General features: G+C 36.3%; 1 protein-coding gene across 4 annotated transcripts in view; it reads right to left on the bottom strand.

The window, feature by feature from the left end:
* RASAL2 (RAS protein activator like 2) overlaps window positions 1-22,997 on the bottom strand; it is a 355,403-nt gene that overhangs the window by 219,832 nt on the left and 112,574 nt on the right. For 2 of the 4 annotated variants that reach the window (XM_047840332.1, XM_047840333.1), the window contains exon 1: window positions 13,329-14,225. The exons of the other annotated variants lie outside the window; for them this stretch is intronic. In XM_047840332.1, the coding sequence (XP_047696288.1) occupies window positions 13,329-13,926 (598 nt within the window). In that variant the 5' untranslated portion in view covers window positions 13,927-14,225. Of the gene's footprint in view, window positions 1-13,328; window positions 14,226-22,997 lie in introns of those variants that run through there. 4 annotated transcript variants of the gene reach the window in all.

The raw sequence follows: 22,997 nt of genomic DNA, 5'->3' as shown, positions 1-22,997 counted from the left end.
CACTAGTATTTACAGTGTATCTATAGTATATAAAACATTGTACTGAGTACTAAACATATACCAGGCATAGGCTCTCCCTCTCTTTAAAAAAAAAAAAAAAAAAAAAAAAAACAACTTAGATCTGGGAATAAACCCACAAATGCTGACAGCAACTCATATGTTCTAACCACCAGATACCACTTTTCTCCAGAACAACAAACCACACACATAACATCCAAAATACCCTTTATTTTGGCCAAGGTTATGGTTATATACTGTGCTAAGTTATAATTGAATTGGTATCCCTTAAGCCTCAAACTATTTTGACATTTTGGTGGCGGTATCTCAAAAAATGGACAAAACACAAGATTTCTGTTTTGTGAAGATAAGTGAATAAATAATCATCATCAAATCCGTACATTGGAAACTAAGAGACAAACTAAGGATATATCAATGAGAAAATTCACATGAGAATGACAGGAAAAAATGCCTGTGGTTTACTGACTAAAGCTCAGTCACTAAGAACCTGTATACTCATATGGATATGGTTTCATAATCATAGATTCAGAGACATTACTCATCTCACTCTTCTCTTTGCTTCCTCACGAAGATATACCAGCCTTGAGCATGAGAAATTGACTAACAACTGCCTCAGGCATATAAAAATATGACAATCATCCTGGCAATGAAGACAAATCGCCATGTTCATTAATCAAGCTACCAGTGGGAAATGCTAGATCACACTGATCTTAAAAACCCAGGTGTAGGAAGTTGTTAACTACGTATTCAATTAAGACTAAAATCTTATATCTTCACAAACATTTATTGAATGAACACAAAGACATAAAACATGAATCAAATAGCAAGACTATAACATGTTTAGATAACAAGTGGAAAACCGAATGTGACTTAAAGTCTCAAAACACCACATCCTTATTTTAGACGTAGTATAGGTCCTTTACAGAATAGAAGGGTAAATACCCAAGTGAAACACAGACCCATGTAAAGACCTGTTTGTGAGCATTCATAGCAGTATAACAGCCAAAAAGTGTAACAAGCCAATGTCTACCAACTGATGAATATATAAACAAAATGTGGTATATCCATATCATGGAATAATATTTGGCTATAAAAGGAAATGAAGTACTGACAGTTGCTACAACATAGATTAACCTTGAAAGAATTATGCTAATTAAGAGGCCATACACAAAAGGAGATTCCATTATATGAAATCTTTAGGCACGTCTATAGAGACAGAAAGCACATTAGTGGTTACCTATGGCTGTGGCAGGGGAGTGGGCAATGGGGAAGTGCCGCTAATAAGTACAGTTTCTTTTTGTTGTTGTAAGATTTATTGCAGTATGGTTGCACAACACTTTGAATACACTAAAAACAACTAAATTGTGCAAAAGGGACAATATTGTGATTCCACATGAGTGAGACACCTAGAATAGTCAAATTCACAGAGACAGAAAGTAATGGTTACAAGGGGCTGGGGAGAGAGATGAGAGGGGAGTTACTGTTCAACGGATACAGAGTTTCAGGTTGGGAAGATGAAATACTCCCAGACGGATGGTGATGATGGTTGTACAGCAATGTGAATATACTTATTCTACTGAAACTACACTTAAAAAGATTAAAATGGTAAATTTTATGGTAGGTATATGTTGCTACCATTCAAAAGTTCAGTTGAGTCATATACTTTGAGTAAATTGTATGGTATGTAAATTATATCTCAGTAAAGCTTTAAATAAAAATAAATAAGGTAGGGGTGTGTGTGTGTGCGTGTGTGTGTGTGTGTATAAAAGAAGGAAGAGTAAGCCTGCCACCACAATGGGTAAACTCCTATAATCATAAAAGTTGAGTGGCTTTGCTAATAGATTCTCGTTCTCCTGGAGTAAGATGGCCAGATGTGCCAAGATCAGGGTGCTAACCTTGACAATTTCACTACCCCCACACTACAACTCCCACCTGAATGATTTCATCCATTCCTGTGGCTTCAGTGTCCATGTGCTCATGATTCCCAAATGTCTATCTTCATATGAAAACTGATCTCTACTCTTGAACTGCTGCCCCATTATTCCTCAGTGCTCACCGGACAGATGCTCCCAGGTTCTTGAAGACCTCTCAAACATCATATGCTCAAAAGAGGGCCATGAAATGGAGAGGTAAGAACAAGGGCTTGAAGTTACAGAAACCTAGGAGCTACAGAAACCTAGACCGCTGGGCAGTCTTAGAGAAGTACCCAAACCCTTCTGATTCTCTAATTCCTTACTTTTAAAAGAAAAATAACTCCAACTACCTCACAGGATTTTTCAGAGGATTAAACCAGATAAATGCATATAAAGTACTCAGAGGTTAAAAACCAAGCATATAGAAATTACTAAACACATGTTCACTGCCTTCCCCTTTGAAATGTTCCACTTCTTTATTCTCAAATTCAGTTAAAGGTACCACCATTTTCCAAATCTATAAACCTTGAACCCTTATTTGCCTTCTGCCTTACTCTAGAAATTCCGTCACAATCTACCTCAGAAAGGTCTTTTTACGGAACCTCTACCCTCATTTATTATTTTTTGTTTTTTAAATATAATTTAGTGTCAAGTTAGCTAACATACAGTGCAAACAGTGTGCTCTTGGCTTCAGGAGTAGATTCCCATGACTCATCACTTATGTACGACACATAGTGTTCGTCCCAATGAGTGCCCTCCTCAATGCCCATCACCCATTTTCCCCTCTCCCTTGCCCCCCCCCCCATCAACTTTCAGTTTGTTCTCTGGATTTAAGAGTCTCTTATACCCTCATTTATTATTGACACTTGTTTTTAACTCAGGATTTTATCACACCTTACTTAAACTCTGGCACAATTTGATTGTATCTCTCCATCATCAGCCCATCATCCATGCTATCGTTAAACTGTCTTCAATCAAACTTATATCCCTACTTTAAAATCTCTGTTACGTTTGAAATCCAAAATCGTGAGCTTGGTACTCAGCACAGAATTCTTCAAACACTAACTCATTTTCCTTTGGAGTCACATGTACTCATATTTCCACCCTCTACACAGTTCACTTTGTGAACTTCTCACCATTCGCTGGATGTACTTTTGACACTCACATTGTTCCCTGGGTCTAAATTACCCCCTAATTCCTTAACTTGGGAGACTTCTATTAACCCAAACCTATTTCAAATGACACATTGTCAGGGATTATTTGTATTATTTATCTGTCCACATATCTGCCTCCTCTCCATGTTGTAAACTACCAAAACATGGATAATGGGCTATGTTCATTCTGTATCATCCTTGGTTGCTGGTGATGAAGGGGGATCTTCAATACTGAAGATCCAGATCCAGTTACATTAAGACATTTTTGCTCCAAGATAAATGCCAGAGACACCTAGTGTCTAGTGTAAATCACACCATAAAGTTTCAGCCAGTGAAATAACTTATTAATCACAATATTTAAAAACAAATCCTTTTTGTTTTGTTATTGTTTGCTTGCCTTCTTAAGATGTCACTAGAAAACCATGACCAACTGAAAAACAAGGGATTATTAATTTTTATAAGCTTGAGAAGTAAAAAAAAAAAAAAAAAAATGACCCAGTTGCAACATATATCAAAAAAGATTAGTTGAGGAGAGTCTGGGTGGCTCAGTCAGTTGGTAAGTGTCAGAATTTGGCTCAGGTCATGATCTCACGGGTCGTGAGTTCGAGCCCCTTGTCAGGCTCTGTGCTGACAGCTCAGAGCCTGGAGCCTGCTTCGGATTCTGTGTCTCCCTCTCTCTCTCTGCCCCTCCCCCTGCTCACACCCGCTCGCACTTGCGCTCTCTCTCGCAAAAATAAACATTTAAAAAAATATTAGTTGGATAACTAGGCAAGTTTTAGAGTGGTTGAGAATTCTACTGGTTTTTAGCCCAGGCTCTAACATCAGAATCTCCGATTTTGGTAACTGAGATTAATAACAAATTCTAAAGCTGAGAGACAGGTACAAGCTTGTGGCATCAGGCCCCTAAGCAGACCACCAGATTACATACCTTTGAAGAAATAAATTCCATCCTAGGTTAGGGGTGGCTCTGCGCTCAGATTATTAGGCATAGTCTAGAAAAACTACTCTATGGTTGATGTCATCATTAACTACCACTGACCACACTGGGTTGAATCCTTTGCGCCTAATACCTCAATGAAGAATGTCTTCTGATTATCTCAGGATTTGGTAATGAAAGGCTCTCCCACTCAAATTTCTAGAAATTTAGCAAGAAAAAAGATACTGGCAGCCAGAAGGTGAGACAGCAGCTAAGTAATCTTTTTTAGGAATGGACTAGAATATTTCCATTTATTTATAGGGAAATAAATAAATAGGCTAAGAAATTTTATTACTTAGGATACTGGCTCTCATACATTTATTTCTCAGTTTACTGACTTGGTGAATATAAGTTAAATAACTTTGTTTTAGCTGAGAAGTCAAACCAGCCAGTTATTTGTTAAGGAAAGTCTTCCCACATAAAGCACATATTTTTTTCATTTTATTTGTCAGATTGCTCAGAAATTGCAAAACCACATGGAAAGAGTGAAATCTGATCATTTAAACATGAGACAAAAAGGACAAGAAAATTTTACTTTTAAGAATAGCTTCACTGGAGACTTTGATACAAATTCAATGAGGGAAGTAAACTAAAATATTCAAGTTAGTTTTTTTCTTTTTTGTGTGTGATTGTACCTAATAATTAGCTTGAATTTTATGTTAATTGGAGTTACTTAAATCTGAGGCAAAAATAATTACAAATTTTGTTAGCATTGGAGGTAACTTAGCACATACTAATGAACTAAAAATCCAGGTGAAAATAATTTTAAAAACATAACACAGTAAATGAAACAAGCAGAAGAAGTTTTCAATAATAGTGAATGTAAAATTTTAAATCATTTTAAAGTAAAACTGCTAAATAATAAAGGCACCATGAATGAATTCACTACAGATTATTTCTGAAGTGTTACTTATATTCTAAAATTTAGAAGAGGATTACATTTTATTCAATGGGCTAAAAAAATACACAGTTTTGATCTCAAAATCACGTAATAGGACCCCAAAAAAATTACTGCATAATCTCAGAGGTAGGAGCATAGTTACAGATGACTTATCAAAACAAAACAAAAGTGATCTAAATAAAAAGTGCTAGCATACCTCAGCAAAAAAACACCTTAAAATAATTGTGTACCATACATAGGTTATTCCAGACACTTCAATGCTAGCAAAATAATAGGAATATGAATGATAAAAAAAATACATCTCAACAGATGCCAATTTAATACAACTCAGTATTCAACTTTGATACTCTAAAATATTAAATATAAAATTTCTTAATGTGAGAAGCAGCATATTTAAAACTAAAGTCAAAAATCCTATTTTGTGTAATACTGGCTATTAACTCCAAAGATTTAAATAATAATAGGTGTTACCAGTGGTATGTTAAATTTAACAGCTACCACCTCTGAAACACTACCACACACCCCCATTACCACCTTTTGATCTGCAACATTTCCGAGGTGCTAACAGCCCCACCATGGTGGTTAATTTGAAGGTATCAATGCAGTGTCACTACTGGGCCACTGGGAATAGATACACAACAATCAACCGGCTTCTGCAAGCTGGCCTCAGTGCATCCCTGGGCAGTAACTTCTACTGAGCTCTCACTACTTGACAAGCACTGTGCTATGGACTTTACAAAGCCCATTTCATCTAATCGTCACAACAACCTACTAAGCAGATTATTACTTCATCTTACAAATGAGTAAACTGAGGCTCAGAGACATAAAGGAATCTGCCCAAGGTCCCATTACTAATGAGTGGTAGAGCCAGAATTTGAAAATATTTTAAATCATTTTAATGGTCATTCTTCATTCTGACCCATTGTTATAAATGAATCACGCATGACCTGGTTTTTAAGTTACCTAACTCGGGGCGCCTGGGTGGCGCAGTCGGTTAAGCGTCCGACTTCAGCCAGGTCACGATCTCGCGGTCCGGGAGTTCGAGCCCCGCGTCAGGCTCTGGGCTGATGGCTCAGAGCCTGGAGCCTGTTTCCGATTCTGTGTCTCCCTCTCTCTCTGCCCCTCCCCCGTTCATGCTCTGTCTCTCTCTGTCCCAAAAATAAATAAACGTTGAAAAAAAAAAAATTTAAGTTACCTAACTCATCCGTTCATCTACTTATTTGTGGTACTACCATAAATATTGGTGAAACCATAATTTGATCCCTAATGAAAACAATGCCAGTAACTTCCATCGACCCATGCAACACTTCCCTCCCTATCCCCTTCGTTCTCCCCAGCAAAGGTAAATCCTAAAGTTGGTGTTAATCATTCTCTTAAAGACAGGTTTATTCCCAGGTATACCTGAAGAAAACTTCCAATTCTTAACAACTACCTTATGTTGTTCTGTAATACTCTTTCAATACAGGTATTAGCCCTATTTTAAATATGAGGAAGATAACCTCAGAGAGGTCAAACATAACATACCAAGAATTACACGCAAATAGATGACATATAAAGAGTTTGGAAACAGGTCTTCATGTCTCCAAAGACTAATCTTCTTTCCCCTAAAATATTCTGCTACTAAAATAAGGGATGCTGATTTTAAATATCAGATGAACAATCAGTAATAAACTAGAGCTCAGTACAAAAATCAACATACTTTTTATCATCTTTAAAATTAACTGTAAAATATGCAATAAAAACAGAGCTCAATCACAAGTACAATAAAATGTGTGAAGGTTAATTTTTTCTTTTATTAAAAACATTTGCAAAGTCCCAATGGAAAAATTAAAGTAGTCATGAACAAATGGAAGTTACATACACACAACACTGCTCTTAGTTGGGAGGTCTACATATCGTAAAAAAAATTGCAGGGGCGCCTGGGTGGCTCAGTCGGTTAAGCGTCCGACTTTGGCTCAGGTCATGATCTCGCGGTCCGTGAGTTCGAGCCTCACGTCGGGCTCTGTGCTGACTGCTCAGAGCCTGGAGCCTGTTTCCGATTCTGTGTCTCCCCCTCTCTCTGCCCCTCCCCTGTTCATGCTCTGTCTCTGTCTCAAAAATAAACGTTTAAAAAAAAAAAAAATTGCAAAGGTTCTTCTACTAACTAAGCAGTTAGTAAATACAAAGCTAAAATAAAGCACTCACAGAATTTGAGAACACATTTAGAAAATACCACTTAGACAAAACTGGTTATCTTAAGAAATGTTTTATAAATGTAAAATGAGGATTGAAACATTCTTAAGTCTACTCCAAGGAGACTCCAGGATGTGTCCTCATGAACAGATGATTTTTATTTTAAAGTGACTACAAGGTAGACAAAGCACTTGACACAAACTATCTCATTTAATCCTTGTTACAACTCCACAGCATCTATATTACAGCTCTAGTTTCATTTTTTAATTAAGTTTTTAATTTTTATGCCAATAAAAATACAGTGCTATAGAAGTAGTCACTATATTGTTTAGTGATTCAACAATTCTAGAATTACTCAGAGGCCATCATAAGTGTACTTTTTAATCCCCATCACCTATTTCACTCATCTCCCCCACGCCACCTCCCCTCTAGTAACCATCAATTTGTTCTCTACAGTTAAGAGTATATTTCTTTTTTTTTAATTTTTTTTTTCAACGTTTATTTATTTTTGGGACAGAGAGAGACAGAGCATGAACGGGGGAGGGGCAGAGAGAGAGGGAGACACAGAATCGGAAACAGGCTCCAGGCTCTGAGCCATCAGCCCAGAGCCTGACACGGGGCTCGAACTCCTGGACCGCGAGATCGTGACCTGGCTGAAGTCGGACACTTAACCGACTGCGCCACCCAGGTGCCCCAAGAGTATATTTCTTGGTTTGTCTCTCTCTCCTTTATTTTTTCCTTTGCTTGTTTTTGTGTGTGTGTGTGTGTTTCTTAAATTCCACATTATGAGTGAAATCAGATGGTATTTGTCTCTCTGTCTGAATTATTTTGCTTAGCATTCAACTCTCTAGCTCCATCCATGTTGTTGCACATGGCAACATTTCATTCTTCTTCATGGCGTCATGGCTTCATTCTTCTTTATTCCATTGTGTGTAGGGACATACACATGAAGAAGATGTGTGTGTATATATGTACGTATGTACAACATACATTTGTCCATTGGGGACAGTTCTACTTTCTTATAAAGAAAATAGAACTGGAGACGTTATGTCTACTTTGCAACTAAAAAGACAGCCAGAATTTAACCCCAGATCTAACTCCAACATAAGGACTAAGCAGCCTATTACATAGCTACCTGTTTGGTACCTGAAAAAAAATTTAAATTTTCATTGCTTGATTAAAATTAAAATCCTTAGGGATTATGACCCGTTTTAAAGGTCTTCCTTATATTTTTGTCTGAAAAATTTTATACAGCTTTTTTTTACTTTTATAATTAGAGAAAAGTTTATTTCATTTTGTAGGGTAAAAAAACTTTATTGACTAAAGAAATAGAAAAATCTGTGAAATAAGAGAAATTCTAGGAAAAATTTTTAAATTTTTTTTTTTTTTTGAGAGAGAGAGAGAGAGAGAGAGAAGGTGGGGGGGGGGGGCACACAGAGAGGGAGACACAGAAACCTAAGCAGGTTCCAGACTCTGAGCTGTCAGCACAAAGCCCAATGTGGGGCTCCAACCCATGGACCGTGAGATCATGACTTGAGCTGAAGTCGGACACCCAACCAACTGAGCCAGCCAGGTGCCCCAGGAAAATATTTTTAAACAGAAATAGAGACACTCAGAATATTTTTAAACATATGCTGAAATCATGCAGAAAGGAATAATTTGGTATGTATTAATATGCAAATATTAATACTGAAAATATATATAGCTAAAATAGCTAATTAATAGCAAATATTAATAGCTAATACTATATGTGGGTAGGTATTACACAAATTGCTGAAATGCAGCAATCCTTAGGAGAGATGTCAGAAAGGGAACATATTTCTCTGTATTTTGCACAGACAGCTCTTTTAATTCGTAAGTAAATAAAAGGTCCAATTGTAGAGAACATCTGAAACACTGTATAAATTCTTATACTAACTAATCCTCACCACTATTTATTAGATGTATATAAATTATGAAATTACAGTATTTTTAGTTTTTCTAATTTGGTTAATGATTCCCTAGAATAAGTGAAGAAGCTGTTAGTTACTTGATAAAATAATGTGCTATATATTCTAAGCACTAAGAACAGTGTCTCAGGAACTCCATAAACCTTTGTTGAGTTAGTGTATAAGGTCCTTCCCAGTAGGCTTATGAAAAACTTTTTAAAAATTGAATGAGCATATAGGGGCGCCTGGGTGGCGCAGTCGGTTAAGCGTCCGACTTCAGCCAGGTCACGATCTCGCGGTCCATGAGTTCGAGCCCCGCGTCGGGCTCTGGGCTGATGGCTCAGAGCCTGGAGCCTGTTTCCGATTCTGTGTGTCCCTCTCTCTCTGCCCCTCCCCCGTTCATACTCTGTCTCTCTCTGTCCCAAAAATAAATAAACGTTGAAAAAAAAAATTTAAAAATTGAATGAGCATATTAAAAGAAAATTACCCAGAAAAAAAATAAAGTCTTCTAATTCCCAAGTTAGGAGGTCTTTAAAAATATAACACTGGAGAGAGGATAGTCTTATTACTGTAACATCATAAATAATGTCAGTTTAACAAGACATAAACTATAACCAGAAAGAAGAACTACATAGGGTAAATTTAATTTCCTTTCCTACCTTTTTTTTTTAAAGCTTTCATTCCTATCTCTACCTACTGACAGAGGAAGAAAAAGAATTTAGGAATGAAATTGCCTCCCAGTAACTTAGAATTTACATCCCATGCACATTTACAATAACATAGTTTTTTCTAAGTTTCACACAGCTAGTAAGTAGCAACTACGTAGGCCCCATGATAGTCTGCTGATTTGACATGCTATAACGGTTATTCCTCTCTTATTGAGCGTTTCAATTTACTTCTACTACTGCAAACATGGAAACTCCATTCTTAGACATGAGCCCAAAGCAGTTGGAATTACAATTAGACATAAAAAGTACAAGTTACATTTTTACATTGTATCATTTGACCTACATATTATCTGACCTACATCAGACAAAGGAATATTTATTGCATGCACTGAAGCCTTTCAGCTTCTCCCTCCTAAATTGGTTAGAGACCCTGAGAATGACATATTTCACTGCTTTAAGCATGAGGGTAATTACAGTCAGCTATGGCACAAGAAATTATTCCTTGTTTATGCTCAGAACAAGTTCAGGTGCACAGGGTTTAAGACTAGAACATTGCAGGGGCGCCTGGGTGGCTCAGTTGGTTGAGGGTCCGGCTTCGGCTCAGGTCATGATCTCCCAGTTTGGGACTTGGAGCCCAGCGTCGGGCTCTGTGCTGACAGCTCGGAGCCTGGAGCCTGCTTCGGATTCTGTGTCTCCTTCTCTCTCTGCCCATCCCCCACTTGTGCTCTCTCAAAAAAAAAATAAATGTAAAAAAAATTTTTTTAAAGACTAGAACATTGCAATTTACTTACATTTGTCAATTACAACACTCAACAATCAGGTATCCTCCTTCTCTCCCTATTTTTTTTTAACTTTTTAAAATGTTTATTTATTTTTGAGAGAAAGAGAGAGAGAGAGAGAGAGTTGAGGGGAAGGGCAGAGAGAGAGAAGGAGACACAGAATCTGAAGCGGGCTCCAGGCTTTGAGCTGTCAGCACAGAGCTCAATGTGGGGCTCAAACCCATGAACCGTGAGATCATGACCTGAGCCGAAGTCAGACACTCATCTGACTGAGCCACCCAGGTGCCCCTCTCCTCCCTATTTTTTTAAAAAACTATATCCGTGTAATTTCACTTTCTTAACAGAAACAAGATCTAATATATATTGAACAAATGCTATGTGCCAAATGCTTTAAATACATTTAAATGCTTTAAATACACACTACATTACTTAATGCCTCTCACCTCTTGCAGTTCATATCGAATAAGAAAAGTAACAAACACTAGTGAGTTTCAAATTAAGAAATATATTTATTTATTTCCTTAACACAGTCTTAAAGGTATCTATGGTTTAATATTCCATACCTTGCTACGATACCACAATAGCAGCTCTGATCAGAACAATTTTCATTTATATGCCATCTGTGAATAAATAATATACATAGCATTTTCAAATTTTATCACTTGTGAGGAAGGAATTACCATTCCACAAAAGTGTAAAAAGAGATTCAGTGAATAAATTTCACAGAAGATAACTGCAATAGATGGAAGTAGAATTCAGGTCTCTTGGGCCAATCATACTCTCTCTTGTGGGGAATAAGCAAGGCTGGAAGGTTCACGATCAGAGAAAGTTAGAAAACCACTGACATAGACTCTACGCTGGGTAGAAGCTACGGGCCACAGAGAAAAAGAGATCTCTAGACAAGAACTGGCAACAATCTTTGTATTAAATAGCACATTTCAGGTTTAAGAGCTTGAATCTTCACTGGTAAAGCATGTAGGGGACATCACAGTTAACTGTTTAATAAAAATTGCTGATCTATCTGACTGGAGAGAATACTGTGTAGGGTTCTTTAATTATTTGACTTGAAATCCCTTATTAGCAGCACCTTAAACTCTGTTTATGTATAATTATTCTGATTATAAGTGATAAAGAGTATTAGGAAATATATTAGGAATACAATAAATACGGAATCCTTTGTATCTCCTTAAGTAAACCATAAATGTATAAAAAGTAGGGACAGTCTTGGAGCACATGACACACAGCAGGCAGTCGACAGCTTGGCAAATTTACTAGAAACCGAAAGTTAACTACAAAAGCCCAAAATCTTTATGAAGACAAAAAACAAACAAACAAAAAACAAAACAAAACAAAAAAACAAAAACAAAAAAAAGAAGAAAAAAACCCAAACCCTCAAAATCCTCTAGCCTTCTTTTATCAACTGCACACATATTAACCCTTGAGAAGCACCTATTCTAAGAATTTATTACAAACTCTTAATTCCCTTTGACACGCCTTTACATCATCCTGTCATCACCTAACAAGGAAACACACGTACTGGCGTCCAAGGAAACCCAACAACCTAGTCCTTCAAAAACTTTAATGGAATGTTAATACAGGTACAGCAACAAGATTTCACTCTTGGTAATTATTTATAAGCCAAGGGTAAGAAGCAAACAGATAAACTTAACAGTATCATTAAAACTCACTAAGCAAAAGAAAATCTAGGGAGGACAAGGTTTAGGAGGAATAATGAATTACTGTCACACCTATATTTGGAAAATTACTTAATTTTTCACTGATATGGCACCCTTTTGCATTCTTCATCCTCATTTTAAAAGAAATTAGACTGTACTCCAACAACAAAATTCCTCAACAATTCCCATAATTTCCTAAAGAGTTTAAATTTTCACGATATGGTCAACCTTATAGGGAAGATAAGCTAAAGTTTTCTAATAGTAAGAGCTTGTCCAAAAATGGCCTCAACTGGATGGAGATACTATCAGAGTCAGTGCTGAGGTTTCCAAAAACAACAAACAAACAAATATGGGTCATGACACACAACTGAAATAGTTCAGCAGATAAGGTCAATCATTTCCAAGGCAATCAGATAAAACTTGGAGTTCTTTTTTTTGAACTTAACAATGCTACCATCAATAGAAAACATTTTTAAATTTAAACAAGTCCTAAATGAGATTTAAAAAAAAAACAACAAAAAACTGATGATTCTTTTGTATGAAATGAATCAAACACAAACTTCTCCACTGTCATCTGAACAAGTTGAAGATCTGCATCTCTTGCTTCCATATTCAAATTGTGTATTTTCATGACACAAGCAAATCATAATTCCAACCTAATAAAAGCTGTCAATACAGTTCTGCTCTAAATAGTTCTAATATCTGTCAGTTTTTATGAAGGGATAATAATAGAAATTCTGTTTAATTCTCAACTTTCTCATGAGGAAATTATTTGATTATTTCTCCTCTAAATTGCATTTAACTTGCAAAAGTAGATCAATGGAGATTTAAAAAAGGGGTTACCAAAAAAAACCCCAAACAAAACAAAAACCTTTTATACAGGCTCCATAGCAGAATTTAAGAGTATAACATAAAAAATTCCTTAATTTAACCAAATCCATTTTTTACTTTTATTTACCATCATTCATTGAAAGAGGATTTCTGTACTAGTGTTTTATCACTTTTAAAAATTATATTAAATTTGCTTCATAATGAGCAAATAGAATGGCTTATCTTATTATAAAACACAAGTAATTAAAATTTCAATAGTAATTCAAATTGAGCCATCCCTTCCTTTTCAAACCCTTATTCATCACAATATACCTTCTCTTACTGGCTCATTGGTTGATTCTCCTCTTAAACTCAGCATCCTGGAGAAGCCATTGGAAAGAGTAGAAAAAATGCCACGGATGAAATATCCCTGCTGCTCAGACTCCTCTGACCTCACTGAAGTCGGCCACGGTCTACCAAATCTGATACTGCAGCGGGGTTCTGGCTCGGAAATAGATCTGGTGAATGGAACCCGAAGTGACCGGGTGTTGACCAGGTTCAGCTTCTCTGTTGATGTTCCAAGGACCTCATTAGCAGAGGAAGAAGCATTATTACCAACCATCTTTGGCACGACCTTTTGTTGTGGTTCATCCAAGTCTCCTTTATTAGTCTGCCATCTCTCCCTTTTGCCCCCTTTCCACCTAAAGCTGGGATGTGTTTGCCACCGATAAGCACCCAGTGGCTTTCCTAGGTTGGAAACAGCATGTTCATTTTTCTTCCTCTTGCTTTTCACTGGACCACGCCAAGGATAATTCTTTAAGCTTGTTCCTATCTCTGAATTTGCATAAGCAGGTTCTGACAAAGATCTTCGATAGCTTGGAGGACAAGGTGATGTTTGTCTCTTAAAGATGCTCATCTTCCACGACTCCATTTTTAAACAACTTCTCTAAACTTTAAGTTTCCTCCACTCTGCAGTGTTTGCAGTTGAACCACACTTGTCCGTGCAGTCCAAAATATTCAACTGCTTAAGCAGCTTTCTTTGTGTGGCTTTGAACCACAGCAGATGTTGCTGCTTAAGAGCTGGTGTCATGTTATTACCCCATTTTCCCAGATCTCCGAAATTTCAGCAGCACCCAAAAACCTCTTGCCTGAAGCAAATTATCCTCAGAGTGAAGCAAAAGTAAAGATTTCCAGAAGATCATCTCGCTTGCTGCCGTAGGTTACATTTCTGTACTCAGTTTTCAGGAAATGATTTTAAAGAAAATAAGAAGTGAAAAAAGAGCAACAAAAAACCCACAAACACCTTTCTGGACCAATAGCAGTTAAGTGTTCACCATGCAAATGACAGTGGGTTAAAAACAGATTGTGAAAGTACTCAAGCTGACATCCACACTGTACGGAAGAAGGAAGAAAACTTGCCTCAAAGCCTGCCCTTTAAGTGGCAACTCTTCAGAAGAGTTTTTAAAGTCTGTATTTCAGAAATTTAATTTCAAGAAAATCACTGCTACTTATACCACATCTTCTCTCAAAATTAATATTGATTTTCAACCAATAGGTAGAGGCGTATACTGTTTTGTTCAAGAAGGCACTACAAGGAGGAAAAATGAAAAAAAGAATGCCAAAATTGAAAGCCATTTTAAATATAAATAAATATACTAGGGAGAATTTTAAAAGCATAAATGAACAGAAAAGAGAACAGGGATCAAGGATATTTGCTATGAATTATAGCAAAGTAAAAGCAAAGTCTTGAGGTAGTCTCTTGTGGGAAATAGAACATAGGAACATACATACTTAAATGATTTCTAGAAGGGGAAAGTTTGCTTTGTAAATTTAATTGGGATAAGTTGTCTGGAAAAATATTCCCTGTTTAAACAAAGAAATTCCTTTACTCTTCTCTGTGCTGCTTACAACTTAAAAAAAAAAAAAAAAGCTGACTATTTAAAATTTTGTTAAAGCAAGTACCTTATAGTGAACCAAGATCATGAATGCCAAGTTTCTGGCTGGTTAATTTTTTTTTTCAAATGTCTGCTCCTGAAAATAGGGGTTTCAAATGGAAAACCTGACAGACTTTAGACCACCAATAAAAGATTTATAACATGGCAATCAAATCACTTTGCAAGTTGTAGAAAAAAATAATCTCATCTGGAAAACTAAAAAAACTATTCATGTAGTTGTAGAACATGTACAATGAAGAACAGTTCTCACACGAAGTCTCATTGCTGTAGAAACAGTTAATTTAGTACCATATCTATTCTTTTTTTTTTTTTAAGTTTATTTATTTTGAGAGAGAGAGTGAGCATGAGTGGAGGGGAGGGGGAGAGAAAGAATCCCAAACAGGCTCTATACTCTCAGCTTGGAGCCCAATGTGGGGCTCGAACTCACAAACCATGAGATTATGACCTGCGCCAAAGCCAAGAGCCAGACGCTTAACCGACTGAGCCACCCAGGTGCCTTGTACACGATCTATTCTTTTAAACATCTTAAAATGTTCTAGGGGTGCTTGGGTGGTTCAGTCGGTTGAGCACCTGACTCTTGGTTTTAGCTCAGGTCATGATCTCATGGTTTCATGGGATAGAGCCCCGCATCAAGCTCTGCACTGACAGTGTGGATGGAGCCTCCTTAGGATACACTCTCTCCCTATCTCTCTGCCTCTCCCCCACTCACACCATCTCTGTCTCTCTCAAATAAATAAACTTTATATATATATACACATATATATGTGTGCGTGTGTATATATATTTAAATGTTCTAGTTATTTCCATTATCATAAGGCAATAATCTCATTTTTGTTTATGCAGTCTCTAAATTTACACATTTCTATATTAAAGAAATGATGAAGTACTTGGCTTTCCCAAAAGCATAACAAATCAAAGTGTCTTACAATCATAACATCTTCCCCTGTTTAAAAACAAAAACAAAAAACAGAAATCTGACTTTGCATAGCAAAACACAATAAACATTAAGCTGTAATCTCTATTTATGGCATATCACACTTTCTACAAAAATTAATCTGCAATGAAAATAAACCTAAATGCAAAATATAAAACTATAAAGCTTATAAAATAAACCATAGGAGAATATATTTGCAAATTGATTTTTTTAGAACACAAAAAAGCTTATAAAATAAACCATAGGAGAATATATTTCCAAATTGATTGTAAAGATTTTTTAGAACACAAAAAGCATTAACCATAATAGGAAAATATTAATAAATTTAAGTCCATGAAAATCAAAAGCTTATGTTCAGTAGAAGATATATTAAGAAAATCAATAAGCAAGTCAAAAAATGGGAGAAAATATTCACCATACAAATACCTCACTATTTGTACCACAATATATAAAGAACTACAACTAATGAGTAAAACAGAAACCTAATATTTAAAAATAGGCCAAAACAGTTGGACAAACCCTTCACAAAGAAAGCTGTGTGGAAAAAGAAAAAAAGAAAGAAGAAAGTTGCATGAATGGTCAATAGGCATATAAAAAAGTACTCAATCTCATCAGTAGTTAGAGAAATATGAATTAAAGCTATAATGAGACATCACTCACATCCAAAGAATGGCTAACATTTAAAGGGCTAATAACACAGGTGTTGGTGAGGATGTGGAGCAACCAGAAATCTCATAACTGGGGATGGGAACATAAAATGGTACAATTACTAGGAGACAAATTTGAAATTTTCTTTATAAAGATACACATACATCTACCCTATGACCCAGTGGTTACACTCATAGGTATTTACTCAAGAGAAATGAAAATACACACACTTGTACCTGAATGTTCACAGCAGCTTTATTTAAAACAGCCACAGACTGGAAATGCCCATCACAGTAGAATGAATAAACAAATTGTGGTATTTTCATACAATGATATACTACTCAACCAGAAAAAGAATGAACTATTAATTAAAAAAAAAAATGTGAACGAATATCCCAGATACTATGCTAACAAAAGGAAATGGACACAAAAGGGTACATACTGTATAACTCCATTTCTATGGAGTTCTAAAACAGGATAAACTAATCTATAATGGAAAAAAAAGCCAGAAAAGTAGTTGTCAATGATGAAGGACACTATTAACAGGAAAGGGGCACCAAGAAGCCTTCTGTCACAGAGACAGGAGTATGGGTTTATGTTTTTATCAAAACTCACCCAAGTGTTCACTTAAGATTTATGCACTTTTCCATAATTAAATTTTACCTTAAAAAATTGTAAGCAATATCAAACTCCAGTTAGTAGGTATGCTTAGTCAGTGTTATGAGTTAGCAATTCTGAAATCATTTTCTGTGTATTTGAGGCTTAAGGAAAGAAGTAAACATGCCAAAGAGAAGGAATGAATGAATGAATGAATGGATGAATGAATGAATGAATGAATGCATACATACATACAAATACTGGAACTAACATTATGTGCCTCCTGAAATGCTGAACTGTGAAGGATACATACTCATGTATTATTCTTGCAAAAATACTTGACCTAAGTCTAACCTAATCACAAGCAATATCACATACATTCAAATTAAAAATCTACAAAATAACTTTTTTTTTCAGTTTCAGCCACATTTTGTTTCTCACACAAAAAAGGGATCTGAAGCAAGTTATGCCATTCATTAAGATCTGCACAGGTGGGTGTTAAAATAGTCTGTTTCAAAAATGTCAAGGTTAAGAAAATAAAAAAAAACAGCTATGAAACTGCTATAATTTAAAGGAGACTAAAGAAAGACAACTAAAAGCAATGGATGATCTGGACTGGATCCTGAACTGGGGAAAAAATAGCTATAAAGGACATTATTGAGACAAATGACGAAAGTAGAATATGGATTATGGATTAGATAACAGAATCATATCAACATTAAATTTCCTGATTTTGATAGCTTTACTATGATTACAAAAGAGAATGTTCTTATTCTTAGGAAATTCGCACAGTATTTAGGGACATAAGGGAGGGGCATGATGTTTCCAACTTACTTTCAAATGATTCAAGAAAAAAACTATGCATAGAAAAGTAGATACATTATGATAAAACAAATGGTGCAAAGCGTACACAATTATTGAATCTAGGTAAAGGATATATGGGAGTTTCTTGCACTCTAGCAAATTTTCTATAGGTTTGAAATTACATCAAAATAAAATATTAAACAAGTAAAATTTGGGGCACCTGGGTGGCTCAGTTGGTTAAGCATCCGACTGTTGGTTTCGGCTCAGGTCATGATCTCACAGTTTGTGAGTTTAAGCCCCACATTGGGGTCCTCACTGATGGTGCGGGGGCTGCTTTGGATTCTCTCTCACCCTCTCTCTCTGCCCCTCCCCTGCTCGCTCTGTCTGTCTCTCTTCTCTCAAAAATAAATAAATAAACTTAAAAAGAAAAAGCAAGTGAAATGTTTAAAATTTCACGACTATTTCCTTTCAGCCTGTAATACAGATATTTTCATTAATAACACTGTAATGGTGTCTGTTTCAGAGTATCTTTCAACTAATGTAAAGAAATATCTAGTTCCACAGGTTTTATGGGAGAGGGAAGTCGATCAAGATTAGCCCCTATTAAGACACTTCAGTGGAAAATTAAATTAAGACTATAACTTTGAGAAAAGTTGTACAGGAGTAGAACTTGAGCTCTGTAATCGACCCCGTGAAATTCAGAGACTCAATGTTAAATGAGGAAATTCTTTTATACACTAAATAGGTAAGGTGAAAATAATTATCATAGTTCCTAAACTCATCAACTTAATCCTTCTAAGGAAGTGCCACAATTCTTCTTACCATAAACTTCCCTATTTAAGGAATATGGAACTGGAAAATATTAAATAACACAGAAAAAGATTCAGGAGAAATCAGAAAGCAAACGAGCAACAGACTGAGGAAGTGACAGTCTCTAAGAAGAACAGTTAAAGAGGGGCGCCTGGGTGGCTCAGTCGGTTAAGCGGCCGACTTCGGCTCAGGTCACGATCTCGCGGTCCGTGAGTTCAAGTCCCACGTCAGGCTCTGTGCTGACTGTTCAGAGCCTGGAGCCTGTTTCAGATTCTGTGTCTCCCTCTCTCTCTGCCCCTCCCCCGTTCATGCTCTGTCTCTCTCTGTCTCAAAAATAAATAAACATTAAAAAAATTAAAAAAAAAAAGAACAGTTAAAGAAATAAAGAAGACTCATCTCTCTCACAACTGCTAAAGTTTGAGTTGAAAAATGCTTCAATCATCTTTTATCATTATGAAAGCCTAATATTATTTGTTACTTATTTCTCCAAGTTTTAGCTTTCATCTGAATTTAAGACAATAACTTGCCACTCCACATTTTCTGAGTTTTCTCAAAATACATATAATGAATCCAGGAATTTTTAAGAAAATATTCACAGGATTTATAGTCTTTTAAAATTAGAAACAATGATACTCACTGAACTACCACATTCATTATAAATCCTACTATAACAATTGGCTGCGGATTGAAGGGTCAGTACAGGAATGTTTCTGAGACCTCAAGTTTCAATCAACTACTTTAAAATTTCCACAGGGGCACCTGGGTGGCTCAGTCAGTTGAGTGTCCTACTCTTGATTTCAGCTCGGGTCATGACCCCAGGGTGGTGGGATCGACCTCCATGCTGGGCTCCATACACAGCCTGCTCAAGATTCTCTCTCTCTCAGGGTGCCTGGGTGGTTCAGTCAGCTGGTAACTGAATATTAATTTCGGCTCAGGTCATGATCTCAGGGTTTTGAGTTTGAGCCCTGCATTGGGCTCTGTGCTGACAGCACGGCGCCTGCTTGGGATTCTGTCTCCCTCTCTGCCCCTCCCCCGCTTGCTCTCTAGCTCTCTCTCAAAATAAACAAAAGTAAACTTAAAAAAAGATGCTCTCTCTCATAAATAAACTTCAAGAAAAATTAGGGGCACCTGGCTAGCTCAGTCAGTTAAGTTTCGGATTCACACTTGGTTTCAGCTTGGGTCATCATCTCACCATTCATGAGTTGGAGCCCCATATTGGGTTCCATACTCACAGCACACACTGCTTGGGATTCTCTCTGTCTCTGTGTCTGTCTCTGTCTCTGTCTCTCTCTGCCCTTCCCTGAGTGGTGCACTCACGCACACGCTCTCTCTCATAATAAATAAACAAACTTAAAGATTCACTCTCTGTCTGCCCCTGTTTCCTGCTCACATACTCTCTCCTCTCCCTAAAATAAGATAAAAAAAAAAAAAAAAGAAAAAAGTTTCACGATAATAATTTGTAATATTTAAAGCATAGCTTTAAGAACATTCTGGTTGCTAAATCAAAAGAAACATCTGAATTCCCTAAATGAGTATGCAAGTACTTACATTTGCATAGAGTAAGATGTCACATTGTAATTGCACACCTACCATATATCAGGCACTGTATTAGGACTATAGGAACAAAAAAGAACAGGACAGACACGGTTGCTTCCCTCTTGGAACTGCCAGTTGCTCAGGAAAGGCTTACATAAGGAAGGGAAAAGTATACAAGGTGTTAGAGAAGTTACTAAGAGGATTTTTACCAAGTCTAAGGCACAAGGATAGAACCAACTTCTTTTGAGTTTCTCTTGACCTTGAGATGCTGTGATTACATTCAATTCTGCTATAATGTTAACATGCATTCCTAAAAATAACCACACTATACAAAATTGTACAATAAAACTACAGGGCTTATGGGGAAGATGGGGCTGGGGAGCCACACTCAGGAACTGTAACAATGACACGTAAGAAAGATAAGAAGCTAATAAAAACTGTAGACCATTTTATACATGTTAAATGGTTAAGAAACACCTAAATGCTAAAATAAATATGGCAGTTACTTTGAAAAAAAACCTTTAAGTTTGCCTGTGGGAATGGGAGTCAGAAGGGTGCAGCCTCTGCTTTTTCGCGAAGTAGAGAAAGGAGGATTATCTGAAATCTGAAAGAGAGCTGGGGCACCCTGGGGGGTGGATGTGGCTTACAACACAGTGGCGGACTGAGGTAGCTGCTAGTTGGTTGAAATGTATGCTTTCTGAGTATCTCCTATTCGACACAGTTTAACTGGATACAGTTTTCCGCATTTAGCTAGTTTCTCAGACAAATGCCACATAAGCAAACACAAAATTCACACAACACTCAAATTGTTCCTTAATATCAATCACATGGTACAAATCCTGGTTTTGAAAACAAGCATGATAACAGAACTGACTGTATTTTCTCTTCTCTTCCATATACAACTGATCACTAAACAACAAGGCCCACTTATACATGGATTTATTTTTATATAAATACAGTACAGTACGGTTCATGTATTTTCCTTATGATTTTCTTAACATTTTCTTTTCTCTAGCTTATTTTTTATTGTAAGAATACAGTATAAAACGCATATATAAAATATGTTATCAGTAAGGCTTCTAGTCAACAGCAAGCTATTACTAGTTATGTTTCGGGGCAGTCAAAAATTATATGTGGATTTTTGACTGCACAGGGGTCAGTGCCCCTAACCCCTGCATTGTTCAAGGGTCAACTGTTAAAAGCAGGCAAAAATCAGCAGGAGACCTTACCGCTGGAAAGCAGAATAGCAGCAGAGAAGTGGCTTTTTTTTTTTAAGTATAATTAACATACAGTATTACAGTAGTTTCAGGGGTACAATCACTCAACAATTCTATATATTATTCAGTGCTCATCACAGTTAACTGTACTCTTAATCTCCTTTACTTCATGAATCCCCCTACCCACCTCCACTCAGGCAACCACTAATTTGTTCTCCATATTTGAGAGTCTGGTTTTTGTCTTTTTTTGTTTGTTCATTTGTTTCTTAAATTCCACATATAAATGACATCATAAGACATTTATCTTTCTCTGGTTTTTTTAACTTGGTGTAATAGCCTCTAGGTCCATCCATATTGTTGCACGTGGCAATTTCTTATTCTTTTTCATGACTAATATTTCATTGTGTGTGTGTGTGTGTGTGTGTGTGTGTGTGTGTGTGAGTGTGTGTGTGTGGACACGCACATATGCGCACATGTATCACTTCTTTATCCATTCAACTGTCCATGAATACTTGGGTTGCTTCCAAATCTTGGCTATTGTAAACAGTGCTGTAATAAAATAGAGGTGCATATATCTTTTCAAATTAGTGTTTTCATTTTCTTTGTGTAGATACTCATAGTAGGATTACTGGATCATATGATATTTCTATTTCTAATTTTTTGAGGAACCTCCATACTGCTTTCACAGTGGCTGCCCCAATTTGCATTCCCATCAACAGTACACAAGGGTTTCTTTTTCTCCACATCCTTATCAACACACATTATCTTTTCTGTTTTTGAGTCTAACCATCCTGACAGGTATAAGGTGATATCTCATTGTGGTTTTGATTTGCATTTCCCTGATGACTGGTGGTGTTGAGCATCTTTTCATGTGTCTGTTGGTCAGATGCATGTCTTATTTGGAAAAATGTCTATTCGGTCCTATGCCCATTTTAAATAAGATTATTTGTGGTTTGAGTTCTGTAAATTCTTTATACATTTTAGATATTAACCCCTTATTGGATACATTATCATTTGCAAATATCTTCTCCCAATCAGTAGGTTGCCTTGTCATTTTGTTAATGGTGCATTTGCTGTCCAAAAGCTTTTTACTTAGGTGTAGTCTCAATAGTTGATTTTTGCTTTTGTTTCCCTTGCCTGAGAAGACATATCTAGAAAAATGTTGCTAAGGCCGATACCCAACTGCCTATGTTTTTCTTCTAGGAGTTTTATGGCTTCAGCCCTTGCATTTAGGTCTTTAGCCCATTTTGAGTTTATTTTTGTGTATAATGTAAAAAAGTGGTTCAGTTCATTCTTCTGCATATAGCTGTCCAATTTTCTCAACACCATATAATGAAGAGACTGTCTTTTCCTCAATGTATATTCTTGCTTCCTTGGTTGCTATTTTCTTTTATTTTTTTAATAACAAAATCTACTGTTATTTTTCTTATTACCAGAGATTTTCATTTTTATACTATTAATTTTTGAAATATATGAAATTTTATAATGAGCATGTATATTG

Source organism: Prionailurus viverrinus, chromosome F1 (assembly GCF_022837055.1).
Source record: "Prionailurus viverrinus isolate Anna chromosome F1, UM_Priviv_1.0, whole genome shotgun sequence".
Lineage (NCBI taxonomy): Eukaryota > Metazoa > Chordata > Mammalia > Carnivora > Felidae > Prionailurus > Prionailurus viverrinus.
The sequence above is the reverse complement of the archived record's forward strand: the minus strand, read 5'-3'. Positions and strand labels throughout refer to the sequence as shown.